The following is a 20,657-nucleotide window of genomic DNA, read 5'->3' as shown; positions in this document are numbered from 1 at the left end:
AAAGCAATTGATGACAAAATTAAAAAAGTTTTAGAAAAAATATTGGATTTGATCAACTACAAAAAATATCGAACATTTTAAATGGATAAAATGAATCTATGGACTTGCCTGAAGATATTAGTTATAGTGACCTACCATTTTTTAAGTTTGCACCAATAAGTTCCATGTACGTGGAGCGTTCCTTTTCTAAACATAAAAATATTTTAGCTGATAACAGACGATCATTAAATTAGTTCAATGTAATGCTCAAGGTAATAAGTACTATATTAAATATGGAAAAAATGTTTTCAATTTAATTTATTTTTAAAACAATTTTAAATTTTTTGTTTTAGACAAAAACTCAATATAAGATAAAAACAAATCTGAAAAAAAGAAAATAATTATCTCAGATCATCATATCTATTTTATCTAAAAATATTATTATAATTTATTACCAATTTAATTTTTTTATTTAATTAATTATTAAAAATATAATTTTTTTTTAATACATATTTTAATAACATAATTATTGATTCTTTAGGGCATAAATGTATACATATTTTAAGGTTTTTAAGTGCATGAAATCCATGGCCCTAATAATGAATGATGACGATATTCACTTTTTATAACATAAGAAACATTCAAACATGTGTATTTATGATTTAAATGAATAGGTCAAAGTAGCAAAATAAATGATGCTGAAAAATATTTATGGCAGGAGGAATGGAAGTAAAAAGAGCGCCGTCGTTAGCAATAAATTTTTTTTGATGACGTTTTCGTCGCGGACGAGCGATGACCTGCGGCGATTGTTACGTGACGCGAAATTGCAATAGCCCGCGCTATCTAATCCCCGGTAACCACGGTATACTCACTATTGGTCGTCAACGCCGCCCGCGCACCACAACGATACACGAAACATTATCATCGCGGTTATCATCAACGTTATCAATACATCGTTTAACATAAAAGTTCAGGCTCGGAATCCAATCACTTTTCCGTGCTAAGAACAGCAACAGTTGGGCGTTCTACGGTTCAAACGAACCGCCATGGAATGGAATACGGCATATGGTCGATTATTAACCGACCCGTAGCCACTTCGTTGTGTGACGCTGCCCAGAACAAAGTGAAGTTTTCGTCATCGTCGTTAAAATTAACATCGTTATTCGTCGACTACGACGCACAAGGATATCGTAATAATAATAATTATATATTACATGGTCATGTGCGGACGGCATGCACAGTGTACGATCGTTGTACTCGAACACGCGACGCACTTAGAGCCTCTACACCTGTACCAGTCTGATGCCATTTCATCTCCAACATCACTTCTACCTGCGATTCCTATCGCGAGTAGCAAACCATTATTGTCAACCGCATATACGTTTATACGATACCCATTTTTCCGAAGAAATCTTGATTTCCATAAATTCCGTTACTCAACGCCGTACGGTCTTAACTATCTTCCCTCGGAAGAACATGAATGTATCGAGCCTACGCTGCGCCAATATTTGATAATTATAGCATTACGGCACGACCGTGTGTAGTTTCGGTTCGCGTGCGGATTTCAATGAAAACCGCCGGTCGACATTCGGTCGGAATAACAACGTTCAACACGAATCCGTTTCCTGAACGTACGTCATTACGTACTTCGCAACGTCTACGTATTTCGACTTAATAATGGATTTTAGCATTAATAATAGGAATAGAAAATAAAAACGTGCGTGCATCTACTTGATATGCATTTATTGCCAGTCCACGGCGTCGCCTCACCTCCACCAATCAGCCATGTGGCCGCCTCCACGGACACGCGTCACGGCAGTGGACCTGTCGCGTTGTAGTAGTAGTACACTTTAGTAATTGTTGCGTACCACTCGGTACCTGTATTGCAATAGTATAGTACCAGTCGTAGTACTAGCCAGTAGTCTTGTATAGTTACGTTTTGGGCGTCCGCCGCGCACGCGTATCCCGTTTCATTACGTACAGTATTGCATTTTTATATTGCACATGTAGATAGATGCACATTGTTATTATTGTGTTCATTGTTAACGATCGTTTTACTTATCATCGGTAATTTATACTTAAACGTTCCGTTATCTCTTCGGATCCATCCGCTCATTCAATAATTACAAGTAAGTCTTGTTAACTTATCACGTTAATACGCAATGTTTTCGTATTACGTAACGTTATATTGTTATGCTACGATTTATTAAAACCGTAAGATTAACTATTTCACCTAAGATGGTTTCGCTTTGTGGTCACTTCTCAATCGTCCCCGTTCTCGTCGTTTCCTGTCAACTTGATTTACACGTTAAAATGTTGCGTGCTACAAATCTGTTGTTGTTATTAACCTGCTGTTTTGTGAACGTCGTACCAGCAATACCTGCCTCTACCCATTAGTACTTCGTCGTACCTTACCTTCTGAATAAATAATATTATTACTCTTGCCTACGTAGTTTAGACCATAGGTATATACACTATAGTCTATACTCTATTATGTTGAATAAACAAAATGGGTTTTCAACAAGTTATGTGTTTGTCTTGTACAAAATATAAAATAAACTACTCGTGCTTATATGATTGTCAATAAATTGCATAACATTTGAAATACATTATTTTGACATTGAAATCAAAAAATCAACGTGTTTTATTCAAGGTCTACATAACTCAATTCCTTTTTCATTCTATCTGATTTGTTTTTATTTTATTGATAGTTAACATGAATCACTTAAAATTTCCTAGAAAAACGTTAACCTACGACAACACTAAGCGAGCCTCTAACGGTAATGGCTAATGAGCAACTTCAATTTAAAAGAATGATTAGATATTGCATATTATATTTTATATTATGTCAAACCCTAATAGACTAAAATCATGTTTACAACATTAATTATGTTAACAACTTAAATGATCTTTATGATTTAAAAATTTAGTCATCAATGTCATTTATGTTAAAAACTAGTAAATAATTAAATATTTACTTTTACCCTTGGAAAATCAACCATAAAGTTATAGACTTAACACTTACAAATGTCAATAACGATTAATGTTATCATTATGCAGTTATATATATCTTACTTTTTAGGGCTTTGTCACAATAAATGATGGGAGACGTGGTGAAGTAATACCGTAAGGCTTAGTACTTCACTGTCTACCGATTCTAAAGCGTAAAAGAAAATATCTCAATCTTATGTATATAACATGTTGTGAATTATTGACACTGGATTTAATTTTAAAAAAAAATTAATATTTTATAAAAAAATGCTGTATAATTTTTATTTAATCTACATTTTTGACTTATTTATTCATTTTCTATAGATGTCAATTATAGGTGATTTAAATTTTCACAAGAAGTGCACATAGAAATTTATTACATACTTAACCTGGAATAAAATTGAAATTAAAGTAGAATTAGAAAAATTAAGTTAATTTTAAATCTTATACCCTTAATACTCTTTCCTATTAAACACAAAAAAATGTATCATCACTCTGCTCAAATTGAACTTGTATTTATATTTTTAAAGCTTACTAATGAGTTTAAATTATATTTATTCCCTAATAAGTATTATATATATTTAGGGTTCAATGCAAGTTTACACAATTTTATTAAAATTTGATTTTGTTTAAATTTGCACATTTGTATTAATATTCTTGGAAAATAATTATTTGTACAAAAATATTACTATTCCATTTAATTTTGCATTTCCTTGTTATATAATAATTTTGTTATATAAATATATATTTTAATATACCAACATAAGTTAATAATTTATAGAAAACAACCAGCAACTAGTAAAAATTACCTCAAATTATTCCATTTAAATAATGTAAAAATCAATGTTCTTTACTTTTACAGTAAAGATGATACAATTTACTATTTTATCAAAATAAAATATTACCTATAAATCATGTTTTAAATTATTGCTTTAATATAATGAAAAACATTTTGCTAAATAATATATTTATGTAGTATTTAGTATATATATATATATATATATACAATAAATAATATCTTGGTTGTTTTAATACATAATTTAATCCCTAATCTGAACTTCATTGATAATATATTATGAAATATAATTTAATTTTAATTTAATGAATTATAGTCATCATACATTTTGGTTATTTAATTGACACATAAATAAAAATTGCTTCATGTTCTTTTGGTTTACTTTTTTCAATATTTTTTCACGTAAAATAATCAAGAAGCAAATTTGACTTATTTCTAAGTTACTGAGAATGGATAGACTATCATGTTTGTATATATTTTTAATGATAGAATATATTTATAAACAATATAACTAATATTAAAATTGTAATTATTTAATAGGTGTTAATTTTTTAATAAATACAAAACAAATAACAATATTACATATAATATACAAATAGAATATGTACAACATATTTAATTATATTGCTTTATAGATTCTTACAAACAACTACTACTTTTTTTTAAAAAAATAATTTTATTCCTATCCCCATTATATAATAATATATAATTTACATTTTCTACTCACATTTTTTTATTTGCATGACTAAGCAAAAAATGATAATTATTATACAAATAATCCAATAAATTTTTTATTTAAAAATTTAACTAAAATTTGTTTCACTAGTTTTATATATTCTAATTAAAGTGAAACTAACTAGGCCCAACTATAATTAAGTACAGAATTATACTAAGGTAGTCCATCATTAGTCACACAAATAATAATTATCCTTATTCAAGTGATATTAATTATGATTTAAAATAATATATTAATCACTATCCTAGGTATCTGTAAAAACCAATAGACTTTTATAAGTAAGATTTAAAAATTGAATTTAAAATACTTATGTATTGAAAAAAATAATACTACACAAAGAAATAACTAGGTAGCTGTATTAAATGGTTGTCCAGAATATCTCAATATGTTCACAAAATCATCAACCATATAATCCAAAGCTTTGGGACTAGCATCATCATTCTTCGAAAAGACCATTGCCTATTTAAAAACATCATATTGATATCCTGAGTGTTCTGACACGACATTAATGGTAAACATAACACCAAAAAATTTTATGCCAAGATGACAAATTATGCAGATCTGAACATTTTTAATTTACTTCTTTAATTGGTTAAAAACAGAGCTAGCGTTTTGTAGCATTTTACAAATTTCTTTTGATATAATCAATTATTCTGTAATGTATGTATCTATGCATACTAAAGCTTTGATTACTCATGGAAAAATAATCCAGTGGACCCTTGGTCTAGCAAAGATCTACCCATGCTAATAGGTAATAAATAATTAAAAGCATATTTAATATAAAATTATGAATATGTTTATTTATGTTTATGTTATATGTATCTCATTATTTTCGGTTTAAATACTTGTAAGCAAGGAAATAAAATTTAAAATATTTAATTTATATTTAAAAAATGTTCTACTAGAGGTATACTTCTTTAAATGTAAAGTGTATTTTCATGTTATTTCTATTCTAAAATTATTATTATATTTATGTTTACTTTTATCGCAGACACCGGTCGGCAAAGAGCAATCATTACACATATAATAATCTATAAGAGTGTATCTATCATTTTGATAAACTTTAAATTTATTTTATTTTAAAGTAATTTAACTTTACAAGATTTATTTAACTTTATACTTTCATGGTATTTTTAAATTTTGTAGTAATAATGGTGATCTGTTTTTTGAATTCTCAATATCCCTCGGTGGGCCCTTTAAAGTCAAGTCCATGGCTCATTGCACATCATGCCATTCTATCAGTACACCACTGATAGTATATCATTATAAATAAATTATAACATATTATATTTATTCCATTTTACTATATAACAAAAAATAGTTAACTAGGAACTTGTTATTATAAAAAAAAATAAAAAAACTTAATACTTAATAAAAAATAAGAAAATATAATCATAATTTCATTCTATCAACATTTATATTGAAAGTATTGCACAGTTGGTTATTTTACCGGATATTAATAATTTTATTTCATTTCTAGTATTATGAGAGTTGTTGAAATTATATTACAATACATATTAATATATGCAATGCATAGATGGTGTATAGTATATATATATAATGCTTACAAATTATTTGTATATTATTGTTATTATAATATCTAACATCAAGTTCACATAATATTCCAAATATGATAGTTTATCATTACTAATACGACAAAGATAAAATGCCATTAATTAATGTAGTAATATCTTACCAACTCTAATATTATTATAAACATTTTTTATTTTAGTTGTGTTAAAATTTATGAAGATAAATATTATGTATTATAATTGTATGATTTTGTTATACTAGAAAATCTGAGTAATTTCTCTCAGAGTCTAGATTCCTTAGCAGACGCACAGAGTTATATGCAATAATTGTGTTATAAATTACTATATTATAAATAATATAATACCATGAAGTCGTGCCAATTTTAACTCGGTTTACTTGAAAAAAAAAACATCTCTGAGATATCGGTTTTAGTCCTCTTGGGTTTTGTTATTACTTCAATAATATATTAATATTATTTTAATTTCTATATTTTAAGTATGAAACTTTAAGAACTTGATTATGTATTATGGGTTGATTTAACTATTAGTATACAACATGGCTTTTATTGATTTCTTATCTGCAAATTGTCTTTCAAATTTGAACACAATGTATATTTGTATGTGTGTGTATGTAATTATTACATTCCATTTACAAATATTAATATCTGTGTTAGATGTTAGATAGTAATTTTTTAGGTTTTGTAACAGTTTGTGTATTACAGTGATAATGGACTATTTATTTATAAAAATAAAAATTAAAAATACGGTTAATACTCATCAATTAATATATAAATAAATAAAAACTTAACCTGGAGCCTAGTTTTATAAATAACCAAAGTATTTCTATTTCTTAACATATGTATCTATTAGGTATATGAACTCATTTTAAATAATCTCTCCTATTAAAATTAATTATTTCTATATAAAACAACTAATTTTTCTCAATTTATTCCTTCTTTTATTTTTTCATATTTAGTCAACATTTTATTAACTTTATATACCTGATGATGAATTTTTTAATTTGAAACCATCCGTACTTTACAAATATAATAATATTCTAGGCTAAGCTTTTATTTATTTATTTATTTATTCCTATACATAAAATATTTGTTTATTTATTTATTTATTGACTATTTATTGTTAAAATTACAAAATATTTAATTAATAATTGTAGAAACTATTTAGAATTTTTAAAATAAATAGGTACATAAAAAGTAATAGACACTTATTAAAACTGATTTTACATAAATATATATTTGAATTCATATTAATTTTATTTACTGTTTTTTAATTTAGACAACTCATTTTTATTAAATGTTCAATTTAACCATATATTTTTTAAAATCAAAAATTAATTATATCGATAACATGAATTTAATTTTAGTCTCTTTCTAATTTATGATATTGAGTAGGTTTCTCTGTTAATTGCTCATTAGTTGTAAAAATATTTTGTTGTATAACCCTCTTTAATATTTTCTCATTTACAATCACTTTCTTATATACATAATATAATTATTGACCTTTGTATTTATTATTAATAAATTTTAAAAAAATAAATTAACTTCAAAGACATTTATTTAGTATAATGGTGTAATATCTGTCAGATTTTAACTCAAACACCTGTATAATATTTTTATAATAATTTATTTATTATTTATTGGAAATACTCTATTTATTATAAATATGTATACTTCTCTGAGTCATTAAAATTCAATCCTCAAAAATTATAACTGATTAGGATAATATATAATACAAAATTGTAATTTTGTTAAATATTTTTAAACGTCAGGGTATTACCATCAAGTATAGAATACAAATTCACCAGGTTAAATTAAAGGTCAATTAAATTTGTATTCTGTTGTCATCGGTAATTAAAAATGAATCATAATATTATATTATGGTAATTTACACATTTGAAATGAAAATGATATACCTATCTATATAAACATGCAGGTTAACTAAAAAAAGTGTTTTTAATATTTTTCAACATACTTTTTCAGTTACCAAATTCCATAAGTTGTAAATAAAAATGGAGAATTCTGAAGGAGTAAATATTGAATCTACAGTTATATCAGAAGAGCCATTGATTAGTCCTTTAGATATTGCTCTTTTTGTCGTCATTATGACTGTTGCATATTTTTGGTATTTTAAAAGAGATAAACGGTCTAGTTCATCAGAGAAAAAACCCTACACTATTCAGTAAGTACATATAACATTATTATTTCATTAAATTAATATAATTTAAGTTGAGAACTAAATTTAAAGTGGTAATATTTTTATTACTATAAAAACAAAACATCACAATTTATGTAGATACTAACGAGTTAATTAATTTTTTGGTAATAAAACCATTGGCATTGAATAACTAAACTTTTCTTACTTTTCATTAAAACATTTTTTTTTTTTTCATTTTAAACAGTATACCTTAGTATTCCAAGGTATCTAGGTAGCAAAATAGTTTTATCCTCAGTTTTATCTTTATAGCTTATAATCTTATATGAATAATTTAAAATGATTTCCTCTTAAATTTAATTTATGCATTTGAATTTATTATCAGAGTTTGATGAAACAAACATACAAATGATAAAATATAAATTCTCTGTTTTATATAAATATATAAAATCCCCATTTAATTTCCCCAAATTCCCAACAATTAATGGAACAATGAAATCTTTAACTATTATCATTATATAACATAAAATGGGAACATTGATTTGGCATGTTACGTTTATAAAATAATCATTTTTATGAAAAATAAAACTGATTTCTACTTCATAAGTTACAGATATCATTAAATTAACAAATATTAACAATTAGGTATAAAAAAAAATGTATGTAAAGACTAAATTTTTAAAAAGTGGAATGAATTATTTTTGCTTCTGGTTATAAATATTGGTTTTAACTATAGAATTGGAATATCTTGTTACAATAGCTTAATAATAAAAAAATTAATTTTCTATTTTACATAATTTTTGAGGTGTGGAATAAAATAAACACTTACCATGTTTAAAATCTTAAAATTATATATTTTATTACAAAATACCTTTATAATTATAATTTATAACTTATAATATTTTAATATTAAAAAATGTAGTGGTCTCTAAGGTGCTATTTTCAAAGAAGTGCTATAATACTTAATGATTTCTTTAAATCGAATCAGTTACAAGAATATTTTACCTACTGATTAAAAAAACTTCATATAGTGGACATTGGAGTTCTCCCTTCCCCTTATTCTTATCATATCAATAAGATGTTTTTTAAAATAGTTTCCATCAACGATATCGAAAAAGCCAATCTGTTCGGTAAACACTTATCGAAAATTTTCACACCTCACGCCGATATAATACCAAACTTTATCAACAACCCTCTTCCTATATCATTACCTGCTAAACATACCTCACCAAACGAAATATTATTTTTAATTAAAAAATTAAAAGATGAGAAATCACCTGGTTACAATCTAATTACCAAAAAAGTTCTGAAAAATCTTCCTCGCAAACCCATTCTACTAATCACTTTTATCTACAACGCTATGTTAAGACTATCATATTTCCAGCTAATATGGAAGTTGTCAACTGTATTACTTATACCAAAACCAAATAAACCAAAGACTCTAGCCACCTCCTGCAGGCCGATAAGCTTACTTCCAACTCTAGCTAAACTGTTCAAAAAAATATTACTCAAAAGAATCAGACCTACTATGCAAACTCATAAAATTATCCCAAACTCTCAATTTGGATTTAGAATAAAACATTCCACTGTCCACCAAATTCATATGCTGATAGAAAAAATATCATCTTCCTTCAAAATGAAGCAATTTTGCCCTGGGGTTTTCCTGAACGCGGTGCAAGTTTTTGACCGAGTGTAGCATAATAGCCTACTATACAAACTCAACATTTTTCTGCCTGCACCATATTATCTCTTTATTTGCTCATATCTCGAAAACCGCTCTTACAAAATCCAATATGGAAGCTCATACTCATCACACTTTTTCATTATAACTGGTGTACTACAAGGCAACGACCTCTCTCCTGATCTATTCAATATTTATATGACCGACATATCAGTTACAATAAACACTACCATGGCTACTTATGCAGACAACACCGCAATACTTTGTGCTAGTATTGACCCTGACGAAACATACAACTGTCTAGATTCTTCAACTTAGATTCCATCGACAACTGGGCAACCAAAAAGCGAATAAAAATAAATCCAGACAAATCTGTTTATGTACCATTCACTTTAAAAAGAACAGAACCTCCACCTGTTCACTTTCAAGTTACTTAAATTCTATCATCTCTTAATATCAAATATCTCGGAATTACGCTTGATAAAAGATTAACCTGGGGCCCACACCTTAAACAAAAGAGAAAACCCTCAACAGCCGCCTTCACCTACTTCGTCCGATTTTTAAAGTCAAAACTACCAATAAACATCAAGCTTATTATGTATAAATCTCTTTTGCGACCAACATGGGCATATGCAATCCAAATTTGGGGCTGTGCAAAGCCGTCTCAAATTCGCACCATACAAGCATTCCAGTCCATTACCCTCCATATGATAACGTCTGCACCTTGGTTTGTATCCAACTCTTCACTACACTCTAACCTAAAAATCGAGTTAGTTGACCAATTAGCCACCAAACATTACAGTTCTTTCTATTCCAAACTACCTTTCCATATTAACCCATTAGTAACACAAATCTCATCTACTCAATCCACAAATCCCACCCATAGGCTTAAAAGAAAATATTGCAGAGATTTATTAGTCTAAAATAAATACACGTTGGGTTCCATCACTGTTTGGCCTCCCTCTTCATCTTATTCAAGTTAAACACATAAAGTACATAAACTATCCAATTTAATTATTGTGATGTCAAACACAGATTGTAAATATATAATTAAGAAAAAAAAATAGTTTACTTGTGATATTATTTTACTTTACGCCAAACTGAAGTAATAATAAAAACTTATGAATCATTTTATTCAAAAAAATCTATAATACGTATATTGTCTATCTCAGAAGTTCCCGAATTTTTTTTATCCGAGTGTCTCTAAATAATAATAAAAAAAAATTTTCATGGTATAATGTATGCAACTTAATTCCTCGCCTCCCCCGTTATGAACTCGTGTCTCCCAAGAGAGATGCACTATGCGGTTTGGGAATCGCTGCCAAACTCGCCATCTTATTTCATTGTTAATAGAGTATATTGCTTAACTTTAAAAAATAAAACATTTTATATTTGTATAGAAAAATTATAAACGATATCAACAATTTAAGTACCTGTTTATGTATTATATCAAAGAAAATTTTTAAAAAAAAATAATAACAGTAATTATACGTAAAATTATTAATTGATGTCATTATTCAAACATCAAGCTATGAGTGCTTATTAAAAAGACTGTAAAATTACTTACTAACCTTGCATTATATTTTCAGTCATTAAACATATTAATTTAATTTAAATGGTTATGTTGGTGTATTATGTATATTTTAATAAGTATTTAACAACATTTAACATTATTCCATGAAATTTAATTTTTTTTTTTTGTTAAAATTCTTAAAACCTATATGGATATCTGAAAATAACTTGTTTAAACTATGTTCCTTATCTTTTTTCGGATACTATTTGGGGTTTTGGATGCAATCCGTTATTTAAAAAAGTATCAAAACAAAAGTTTCTCGCTTAGTTAAAAATATAATGCTTAAATAATATTTTAACGAATCTTTAACTTTTAGTCTAAAGTACACCCTAATACAAATGGAAATTAATAAATAAATAGCTACAATTCTTTCCTACACAATTGATGAAATTATTCTCTATAATATAATATACCTGTTAGTTTCATTATTATTCTTAATTAAATTTTTCATATTTCTGATGTATAATATTATACTTAATTAAAATAATTTAATAATTATTAAATTATACAATCATTATTAAAATGACATTCCTTTTTGTGAGGAAACAAAATATTCATGGGCGCAACTAGGACCCAAATATTGGGGTTGCTAAAATTGCTGAAAATAATATTAAATAGTATTTCAACGTAATTATTATAGATTATATAGATCTGAAAAAAAAACAAGAGTACTTAATTTGAATTCAGGGATGCTAAAAACCCTTTTGCATCCCCCTAGTTGCGCCTATGAAAATATTACATTTTATTTAAATATATAATTAGCTAACTACACAAATTAATAATTTTTAGACCGTCTCCTATGAGTTCCGTTGAGCAGACATCCAATAGTTCCTTTATAAAAAAATTAAAATCTACGGGTCGAAGTTTAGTTGTCTTTTATGGAAGTCAAACTGGAACTGCAGAAGAATTTGCTGGAAGAATAGCCAAAGAAGGCGCTAGATATAAAATGAAAGGAATGGTTGCCGATCCTGAAGAATGTGACATGGTAAATATTTTATTATTTTACTTTTAATACTTATAATTAAATTAAACAATTACCTTGTTTAACTAATATGTTTTTTAATTTTTGATAATTATAAATAATAACTTTTGTTCGATTTTTTCTTGATACATGCTTATTGATCTCTAGCTTCATAAATAATTTTTTATTCCGCATAAATTCTATAGTTTTTTAGATTTTATATAGTAAATTAACCTATTATTATAGTTAAAAATAAACATATTATCATAAACATATTATATTATATTATTAACATTTTAGAAAACATATTGAAAATGCGATACTTTTAAAATTTAATTCAAAAATACATAGGTATTTCTATTATTTCTCTTTAAAATGATAAGTTCAATAATATTTGAAACTGATATAATTAAATGGGCTTATTTTAAACTTGATTATCGATAAAGTGAATCTAATAGAATAACACAACGTTTGTGTTTCTATATATTCTTATTTTTAACAGTATTTACTTATTACTTATAAATCAAATAATGGAAATGCTAAATCATTTTTAATAGCACATGTTTAACAATTTATATTAATCATTAGATTTTCACTCAACTGTGAAATGATTAGTTAACAAATATAAAATCGAGAAATTTCAATTGAAATAGGAGTTGAAGGTCATTTACTACAATGTGGATAAATACAAGGTTTTTTTACATTATAGTGATCCAATGTCATTGTGTATAATATTATAATGTAATAAAAAATGATGATAGATCATATTTTAATCAATCACATATAAAAGTGTAAAATTTGTCTAAATGGCTCAGATTATTGTTAACCAATTATTATTGGTAACCAATTTAAAAATATAAACGAAAATGTTAATAGACATTTTATTCGAAATAGGCCATTGGTATAATATTATAATTTAAGTAAGAACACTAACAGGAAGTCGTTGATCGTACGTAAATATAGGATGCCCCGAAAAAAAATACGTTTTTTAGAACTTATAATAATTTTCTGATAAAATACTTAATCTTTTCTAAGTTTTTTATATTTTTATTTAAAAGAATATTTACAATTTAACTCGAATTGGCATGAAGGGAAAGATTGACAGAACCCTAAGGAAATACATTTGTTCATGTTAAAAACTATTACATTAGGATCGCGATAATCCGAAAAAGATTGAAGAAAATTATTTCTTATATTCCATTATTTACAGGTACATAAAATACACATCTATTGTTAATTAAGTAAAAATTTTAATTTTCTTTTTCTTTTATAATTTATTATCCTGACAAAATATATGTAAAATAAATGTATATTTTATATTATATTACTAATTATATTCATTACTAAAACGGTGCATTAAACTTAAGTGAAATAGAACTAAATAATTTTAGATCTTGAATGTGACCATTTAATAATTTTATCTCATAGTTATAAGTTGAACCCTTAATCTTTTTTTTAAAACTGCATTGTGTTGAAGTGACCAAACCTAATTTTCTAATTTCAAATGTCATTTTAAATTTCATATGACTAAAATTACTTTTTGAGTACTTTTAAAACTTCAAAGTAAAAACTGATCATTATAATTTAAAATTACAACTGTTATTATACCTAGTTATTATATTCTTCTTCTTCCTTGGTTTCAGCCATTCAAAACCATACCCATGGGCGCCCGGAGGGGGGAGTAAAGAGGGGGCATTTGCCCCCCTGCAATTCAATAGAATGTTGAATATTTTAACTTTTATTTTGATTTATCAACATTTTATCGATATTTTTACTTTAGTGTGTGCCGTGTGGTGTTGTTGATCGTAATAACAATATATTATAAGGCGTACCTACAAAATAATGCGTATTACATTAATCGCGCAAAATTAAATACGTTTCAATTCTGTGAATTAATATTAATCGCCTATTGTGTAAACTACTTATGACGATCGACGCACCACGGCCACATAGCTTCAATTTTTATTTAACTAATTTTTTAGGTTGTAAGGAATATATTTTTAATGTTCTTTTTGGTGTTGGATTTCATATAATTCTAACACAATTTGTAGTTTACAAGGAATAAACTTTTTTTAATGTATTTTTTTTTGTGTTTGATTTCATTATGCCCCCCCCTCTGATAAATTTCCTGCGGGCGCCCATGACCATACCTCTAAATAAACATACTGCCATCTATTAAAGTTATTGTATATTTGACTTAATTACAAATTGAATAATTTTATATTAAATATAAAATTTTAATTGTAATTCCAATATTTGAGTATTTTCTCCAATTTACTATTTAAAAAATAACATTTATAATCCAAATTTAAAAATATTAAAGTTACTACAAGTTTAAAAAGTATTTTCAATGTTAGTTTAAACATTTTTAACATTATGCCATTATAACAATGTAATTAGTAATTAACGTAACATTGATAATAATATGTCTATAGACTAAATTATACACAATTTATACTTTTTTCATACATCTATACATTTTTATAAAAATTTTATTTTACACAGTTACTTATTATCTGACATATATTGGTCTTGAATAAATTTAAACTATATGTATTACAAATATTTTGTACATTTTAAGAAAATCGAATTTGAATAACTATAATCCATATTCTATAATTATAGTAATTAGTTGTATATTAGCCAATCGACTAACAATACTAACTGTAAGGTTTTCATTTGTTTTTTCAAGCTTTTTCAATTTATTAATGTAACTTAATTTAATACATACCTACTAACTTTTTTATACTAACATAAAGCTTTATTTTTATACTTTTTAAAAGTAGAATTTGTGTATATATATATTATATAACTTTAGTTAAATTTTTATGATTTATTATTCTTATAATCTTTATTTTTAAACAATATAAATAATAAAATATATCTTCAAAGCCTATAAAATAAAAAATTAAACATTTCCTTCTAATAGATTATAATATATTAATTATATTATTAGTGTGTACTATGAACCCAAAAATTTTCTTAACTGATGTATTTATGTTACTCTAAGTTGTTTTAATATATTCAATGTATTAGTTATTGTTAAATGTAATTATACTGTAATTACTTATTGAATTTAAATCAATTAGTCTATTATAGAGTGTTAATTTTCAAATTATTTAGTCACTATTATTAAACAATTATTACTTCTAGTAAAAATATTTATTTTATTTTATTATTTGTTTATTCTTTATTCTTTATTATTTTAGGCTGACTTAGTTCAAATGAAAGAAATACAAAAGTCTTTAGCCATTTTTTGTATTGCAACCTATGGTGAAGGGGACCCCACTGATAATGCCATGGACTTCTACGAATGGCTTCAAAATGGTGATGCAGACTTAGAAGGATTAAATTATGCAGTAAGTACTTTATAAGAGTTATTTCAAATTCAAATTATTCCTGTTAGTTTGAATAGTAATCTGGCATTTCTTTGTAGTTATTGTATTTTATTAAATTTATGATCTATAAATTTATCATCTTTATTTTGTATTTATATATATTTTATCAATTTTAATTTGAACAAAAAAATATTTTTTTCAATCTAGTTGAATAGATATACTATATTTTATTGAAATTTGAAAATAATATTGCTTAATATAAAATTGGCATGTATATTAATACATATCTGAGAAAATATCTACGTGCATTTATTAAATTAAATTGAATTCATAGTGATGTTAAATGGAGGTCATCCCAAAGTTATAGCTTACTTCATCCTATTTATGTTTGACATTCATGAATATTTAATAAATGTATATTTTAATCCAATCAATAATTATTATTGGTATAGAATTCATCAAGTTCCACATGCATACAATTTAAACATACCTAATTGTGTATTAATTTTAAAAGCATATAATTATTAATAACATAGTATAGATCCTTGGCTTTTAAATAGGTATATATTTTAAATACTATAAATGAGGGACAAATAAATCTATGGTTGCATATTTTTTTAGTAAAAATATTAATTATTTTCATTTTTCCTTTTTTTTTTTTTTAATAGTCTAATATCTTTCATGTATTAGAACAATTTTCTAATTTAAAATTTTCTTAATAATTATCTAATCTTGAATTATTCATTAAAAAATGTATAAATAGTGTTTAATATTTCTAAAATGTTAAATTTAATTGATATTGAAATTTAATAATTAACTGATTTATAGTTTGTAAAAATGCTACTTCATTGGTGCTGGTAAAAGTATATAGATTCTAAGTTTATTACAAATACAAGTTGATTAATTAATCTTAAAATTAACTAATTTTAGTTATTTCAAAATTTTTTATTTATTTTTTTTAATAAATTAGGCCATCAATTAGATAATTTAAGTGTAAATTGTAGTCACATTATCAGACAAAACATTAAACTACATCTAATTTAAAAGTAATATTATATTTTATTATTTAATTTTAATTTTTTGGTGCTATTTTGTAAGATTTTTACCATTTAATTGTTTTATTTTAAATGTTTTTTCTTCAATATCTGCTCTCTAATCTTAAGTATTTAAAACAATACTGACCCAATTATACTGCTACACATTGAACATATTCATTATTTAATATATAATAAGTGGCATTTATTTTTTAGACTTCTCAATAATTCTGATAAATATACCTTATGCAAAACTATTGGGAAAATATCATGGAGGTATGAATTGAAATAAAATTAAGATAATAATAACAATGAAAATTTATATATTAATTATATTCTATGAATATAATTGTATAGATCTTTTTTTTTTTAATAATATTTCTGGTAAACTTCAGAAAAAATCATGTACGAATCCCTGCATTATTTTATAATACCTTATAATCTCATTAAGTAACAATGTTATAACTATGTTTTAAATAAAATAGTATTGCTCGTTTATAATTAATATAAATAATTGTAATCTTATACTTATTTGTTTGTAATGGTTATATACTATATGTATAATATAACTATTATCCATTAATCAACTATGATTTCACATGTACCGTACTTTTACAATAACTTAGAAAAATATAATAAAATGATTCTCACCAAAAATATAAAATAAGTACCAAGTTATTGTTTTATATGAATTTTGAAGTTTTATGTTAAAAAGAATAATTTTAATTGTTTTTACTATTATTACTAATATTTTTTCACATCTAAATTATTGTATATTTAATACAATTATTAATCTCTAATTGGCAATTAATGTTGATAATTTCTTAATAAATTGTACTACGACATATTTTTTGAAAAATGAATATTTTGAGATATCAGTTTAAAACATGAATTAATTTTGGGTATCAGGTTCTCAACCAATATAGCAATTATTTCAATTTTAATTAATGGTTTTCAATTTCAAAATCAGATTAGTCATTAGTTACAAATATTGGATTTTTGGTTATTTTAAAAAAAGTCATATTGACTTATCTTCATTAAAAACATAACTATACATGGTTTAATAATTTGTACTGATTTATTCATTGTATTTTATTGTTTATAGGTATTTGGATTGGGAAATAAGACTTACGAACACTATAACGAAGTTGCTATTTACATAGATCAGCGTTTGGAAGAACTAGGTGCAACTAGAGTACATGAGATTGGTTTGGGAGATGATGATGCTAAGTAAATATTATTATTATTTAGATCATATTTAAATTTAATATTAGTGTATAATATTAATGTAAAAACTAAATAAACATATTTATTTATTTGTTAGTATTGAAGATGACTTTGTTTCTTGGAAAGAAAAATTATGGGAAAGTGTTTGCTCTCACTATGGTATTGAAGAAACTGGCGAAGAAAGTAATATTAGACAATACAAATTAGTAGACTGTTCTGAAGTTTTGCCAGAACGAATATTTACTGGAGAAATATCACGACTTAAATCTTATGAAAATCAAAAATTGTAAGCATCTATAATAAACCTGCTCAATTTTTTGATGTATTGAATGACATTTTTTCTAGCCCATATGATGTGAAGAACCCATATCTAGCTGAAATTTTAGTTAATCGAGAGCTACATAAATCTGGTGATCGTTCATGCATGCACATCGAATTTAATATTGATGGTTCAAAGATGAGGTATGATACAGGGGATCATGTTGCAGTTTATCCCAAGAATTCTTCTGAATTAGTTGAAAAAATTGGAAAACTTTTAAATGCAGATCTTGATGTTGTCTTTTCATTATTAAACACCGATGGTATGTTATTTTTAGATTATTTTTTTAGTTCTTAAATATTGATACAAATTTGAAGATTTGGTTGTAATTTATATTTTTTTACAGAGGAATCTAGTAAAAAACATCCGTTTCCTTGTCCTTGTACTTATCGAACAGCTTTAACATATTACTTAGATATAACTTCAAATCCTCGCACACATATCATGAAAGAATTAATAGAATATGCAAAAGATCCTAAGGTATGGTTTTAACATATTTCAATTGAAAAATTAAAATCTACAATTTATTCATATTTATTTGTTTGAGGATCAAGAAAAGTTGAAGCTAATGGCTAGTTCAACACCAGAGGGTAAAAAAGAATTTCACGAATGGATATTACGCGATAACCGTAATATTGTACATATTTTGGAAGATTTACCAAGTGTTAAACCAGATTTAGACCATTTATGTGAACTACTACCACGATTACAGTGTCGATATTATTCAATATCATCATCACCAAAAGTATACCCAAAATCTATTCACATTACAGCAGTTCTTGTAGAATATCCTACACCTACTAACCGTGTCAATAAAGGTGTAGCGACTAACTTGTTAGCCCATTTAAAACCTACTAATGATGAACTTTCAAAACCAACAATACCCATTTATATAAGACGATCTCAGTTCAGGTGATTATAACCTTATTATAACTTATTGTATATAATATTTAACTTATTGTATATTGACTATATTGTAATTATTTCCCAAAACTAAAATGTTATTCTGTTATAATGTGGTCAATACTTAAAATTGCATGATGAACGTTTTACAAATATCAAACTTTTTTGGTATTTTCTTATAGTTTAAAGTTATTATTAATTTATATTTAATATTTATTGATAATAGTTATTAAATGTACTATATTTATCTATTATGAAAGTTTTATCTTAATTTAATGTTACTGAATATCTATACTATACTACACTATAAAACAAATTTAAATTTATTTATTTTTATAGATTGCCAGCAAAAGCTCAAATTCCAATTATAATGATAGGTCCTGGTACAGGATTGGCACCATTCCGAGCTTTTATTCAAGAAAGAGATTATGCACGTAAAGAAGGTTTGTACTATATAATATCCAAAATGATATACTTCGTTGAAATCTTTCTAAATGTTTAATATTTATAATTTTTATAGGTAGGGAAATTGGAGAAATGATTCTGTATTTTGGATGTCGAAAGAAGGAAGAAGATTTTATTTATGAAGATGAATTGCAAGAATATGTCACTAATGGAACTTTGACCAAAGTAATTTGAAAATTTATTTTTTCATAATTTTATATTTTTATAATCTTAAAATGTATATTAAAGATATTAATTTTCTATGAATTAGTTAATTATTTTATGTTAAGTAATCTTTAATAATATTTATAAAATTAATTAGTCATAAATTATATTTTAGCTGCATTTAGCCTTTTCTCGTGATCAACCTGAAAAACAATATGTTACACATTTGTTAGAAAAAAATGCAGATGAACTATGGAATATAATCGGTATTAAAAGTGGACATTTGTATGTTTGTGGGTCTGTATTTTATTTTAAAAATATTATGTAACATTGCTATGTAAAAACTATTAATATATAATACTATTTTTTTAAAAATGTCTAGTGATGCAAGGAGTATGGCAAAAGACGTGCATAATATTATTGTTAAGGTTGTAATGGAAAAAGGTCAGATGACCAACAATCAAGCGCTCAATTATGTTAAGAAAATGGAACAACAGAAAAGATATTCTGCTGATGTATGGAGTTGATTTGTTTTACAAATTTATTTTAATAAAAGTACAATATTTAACAATTTTTATATGAAAAATATAAAAAATAATTCACCTTAAAAAATAGTAATAACAAAAATGGAAGAATATGGGCTTCTTATTTGTTTTAGTTATTAATAGATTTTTATTGATGTGAACAAATAAGTGAAAGAGAACAATAGTTTTTGTTTTGAAATGAGCTATTTTAAATGATGTGTTAAAATGTTACTGTTGACCATTTTATAATTTCTATTAAATTAGTTGTTATATTATTATTAT

At 25.1% G+C, this 20,657-nt stretch overlaps 1 protein-coding gene across 1 annotated transcript; it reads left to right on the top strand.

The window, feature by feature from the left end:
* Nucleotides 1-1,811: 1,811 nt before the first annotated feature.
* Nucleotides 1,812-20,455, top strand: LOC112693217 (NADPH--cytochrome P450 reductase). Its single transcript, XM_025568193.1, has 13 exons — nt 1,812-2,108; nt 8,035-8,233; nt 12,250-12,445; nt 15,631-15,780; nt 17,899-18,023; nt 18,118-18,306; nt 18,366-18,601; nt 18,686-18,819; nt 18,887-19,251; nt 19,582-19,685; nt 19,763-19,872; nt 20,027-20,148; nt 20,234-20,455. The coding sequence occupies exons 2-13, from the start codon at nt 8,064-8,066 to the stop codon at nt 20,376-20,378; spliced, it is 2,046 nt and encodes a 681-aa protein (XP_025423978.1). The 5' UTR covers nt 1,812-2,108; nt 8,035-8,063; the 3' UTR covers nt 20,379-20,455.
* The last annotated feature ends 202 nt before the right edge of the window (nt 20,456-20,657 follow it).

Source organism: Sipha flava, unplaced genomic scaffold, assembly GCF_003268045.1.
Source record: "Sipha flava isolate LNK unplaced genomic scaffold, YSA_version1 82_pilon_pilon, whole genome shotgun sequence".
In the NCBI taxonomy this organism is placed as follows: Eukaryota; Metazoa; Arthropoda; class Insecta; order Hemiptera; family Aphididae; genus Sipha; species Sipha flava.
The sequence above is the reverse complement of the archived record's forward strand: the minus strand, read 5'-3'. Positions and strand labels throughout refer to the sequence as shown.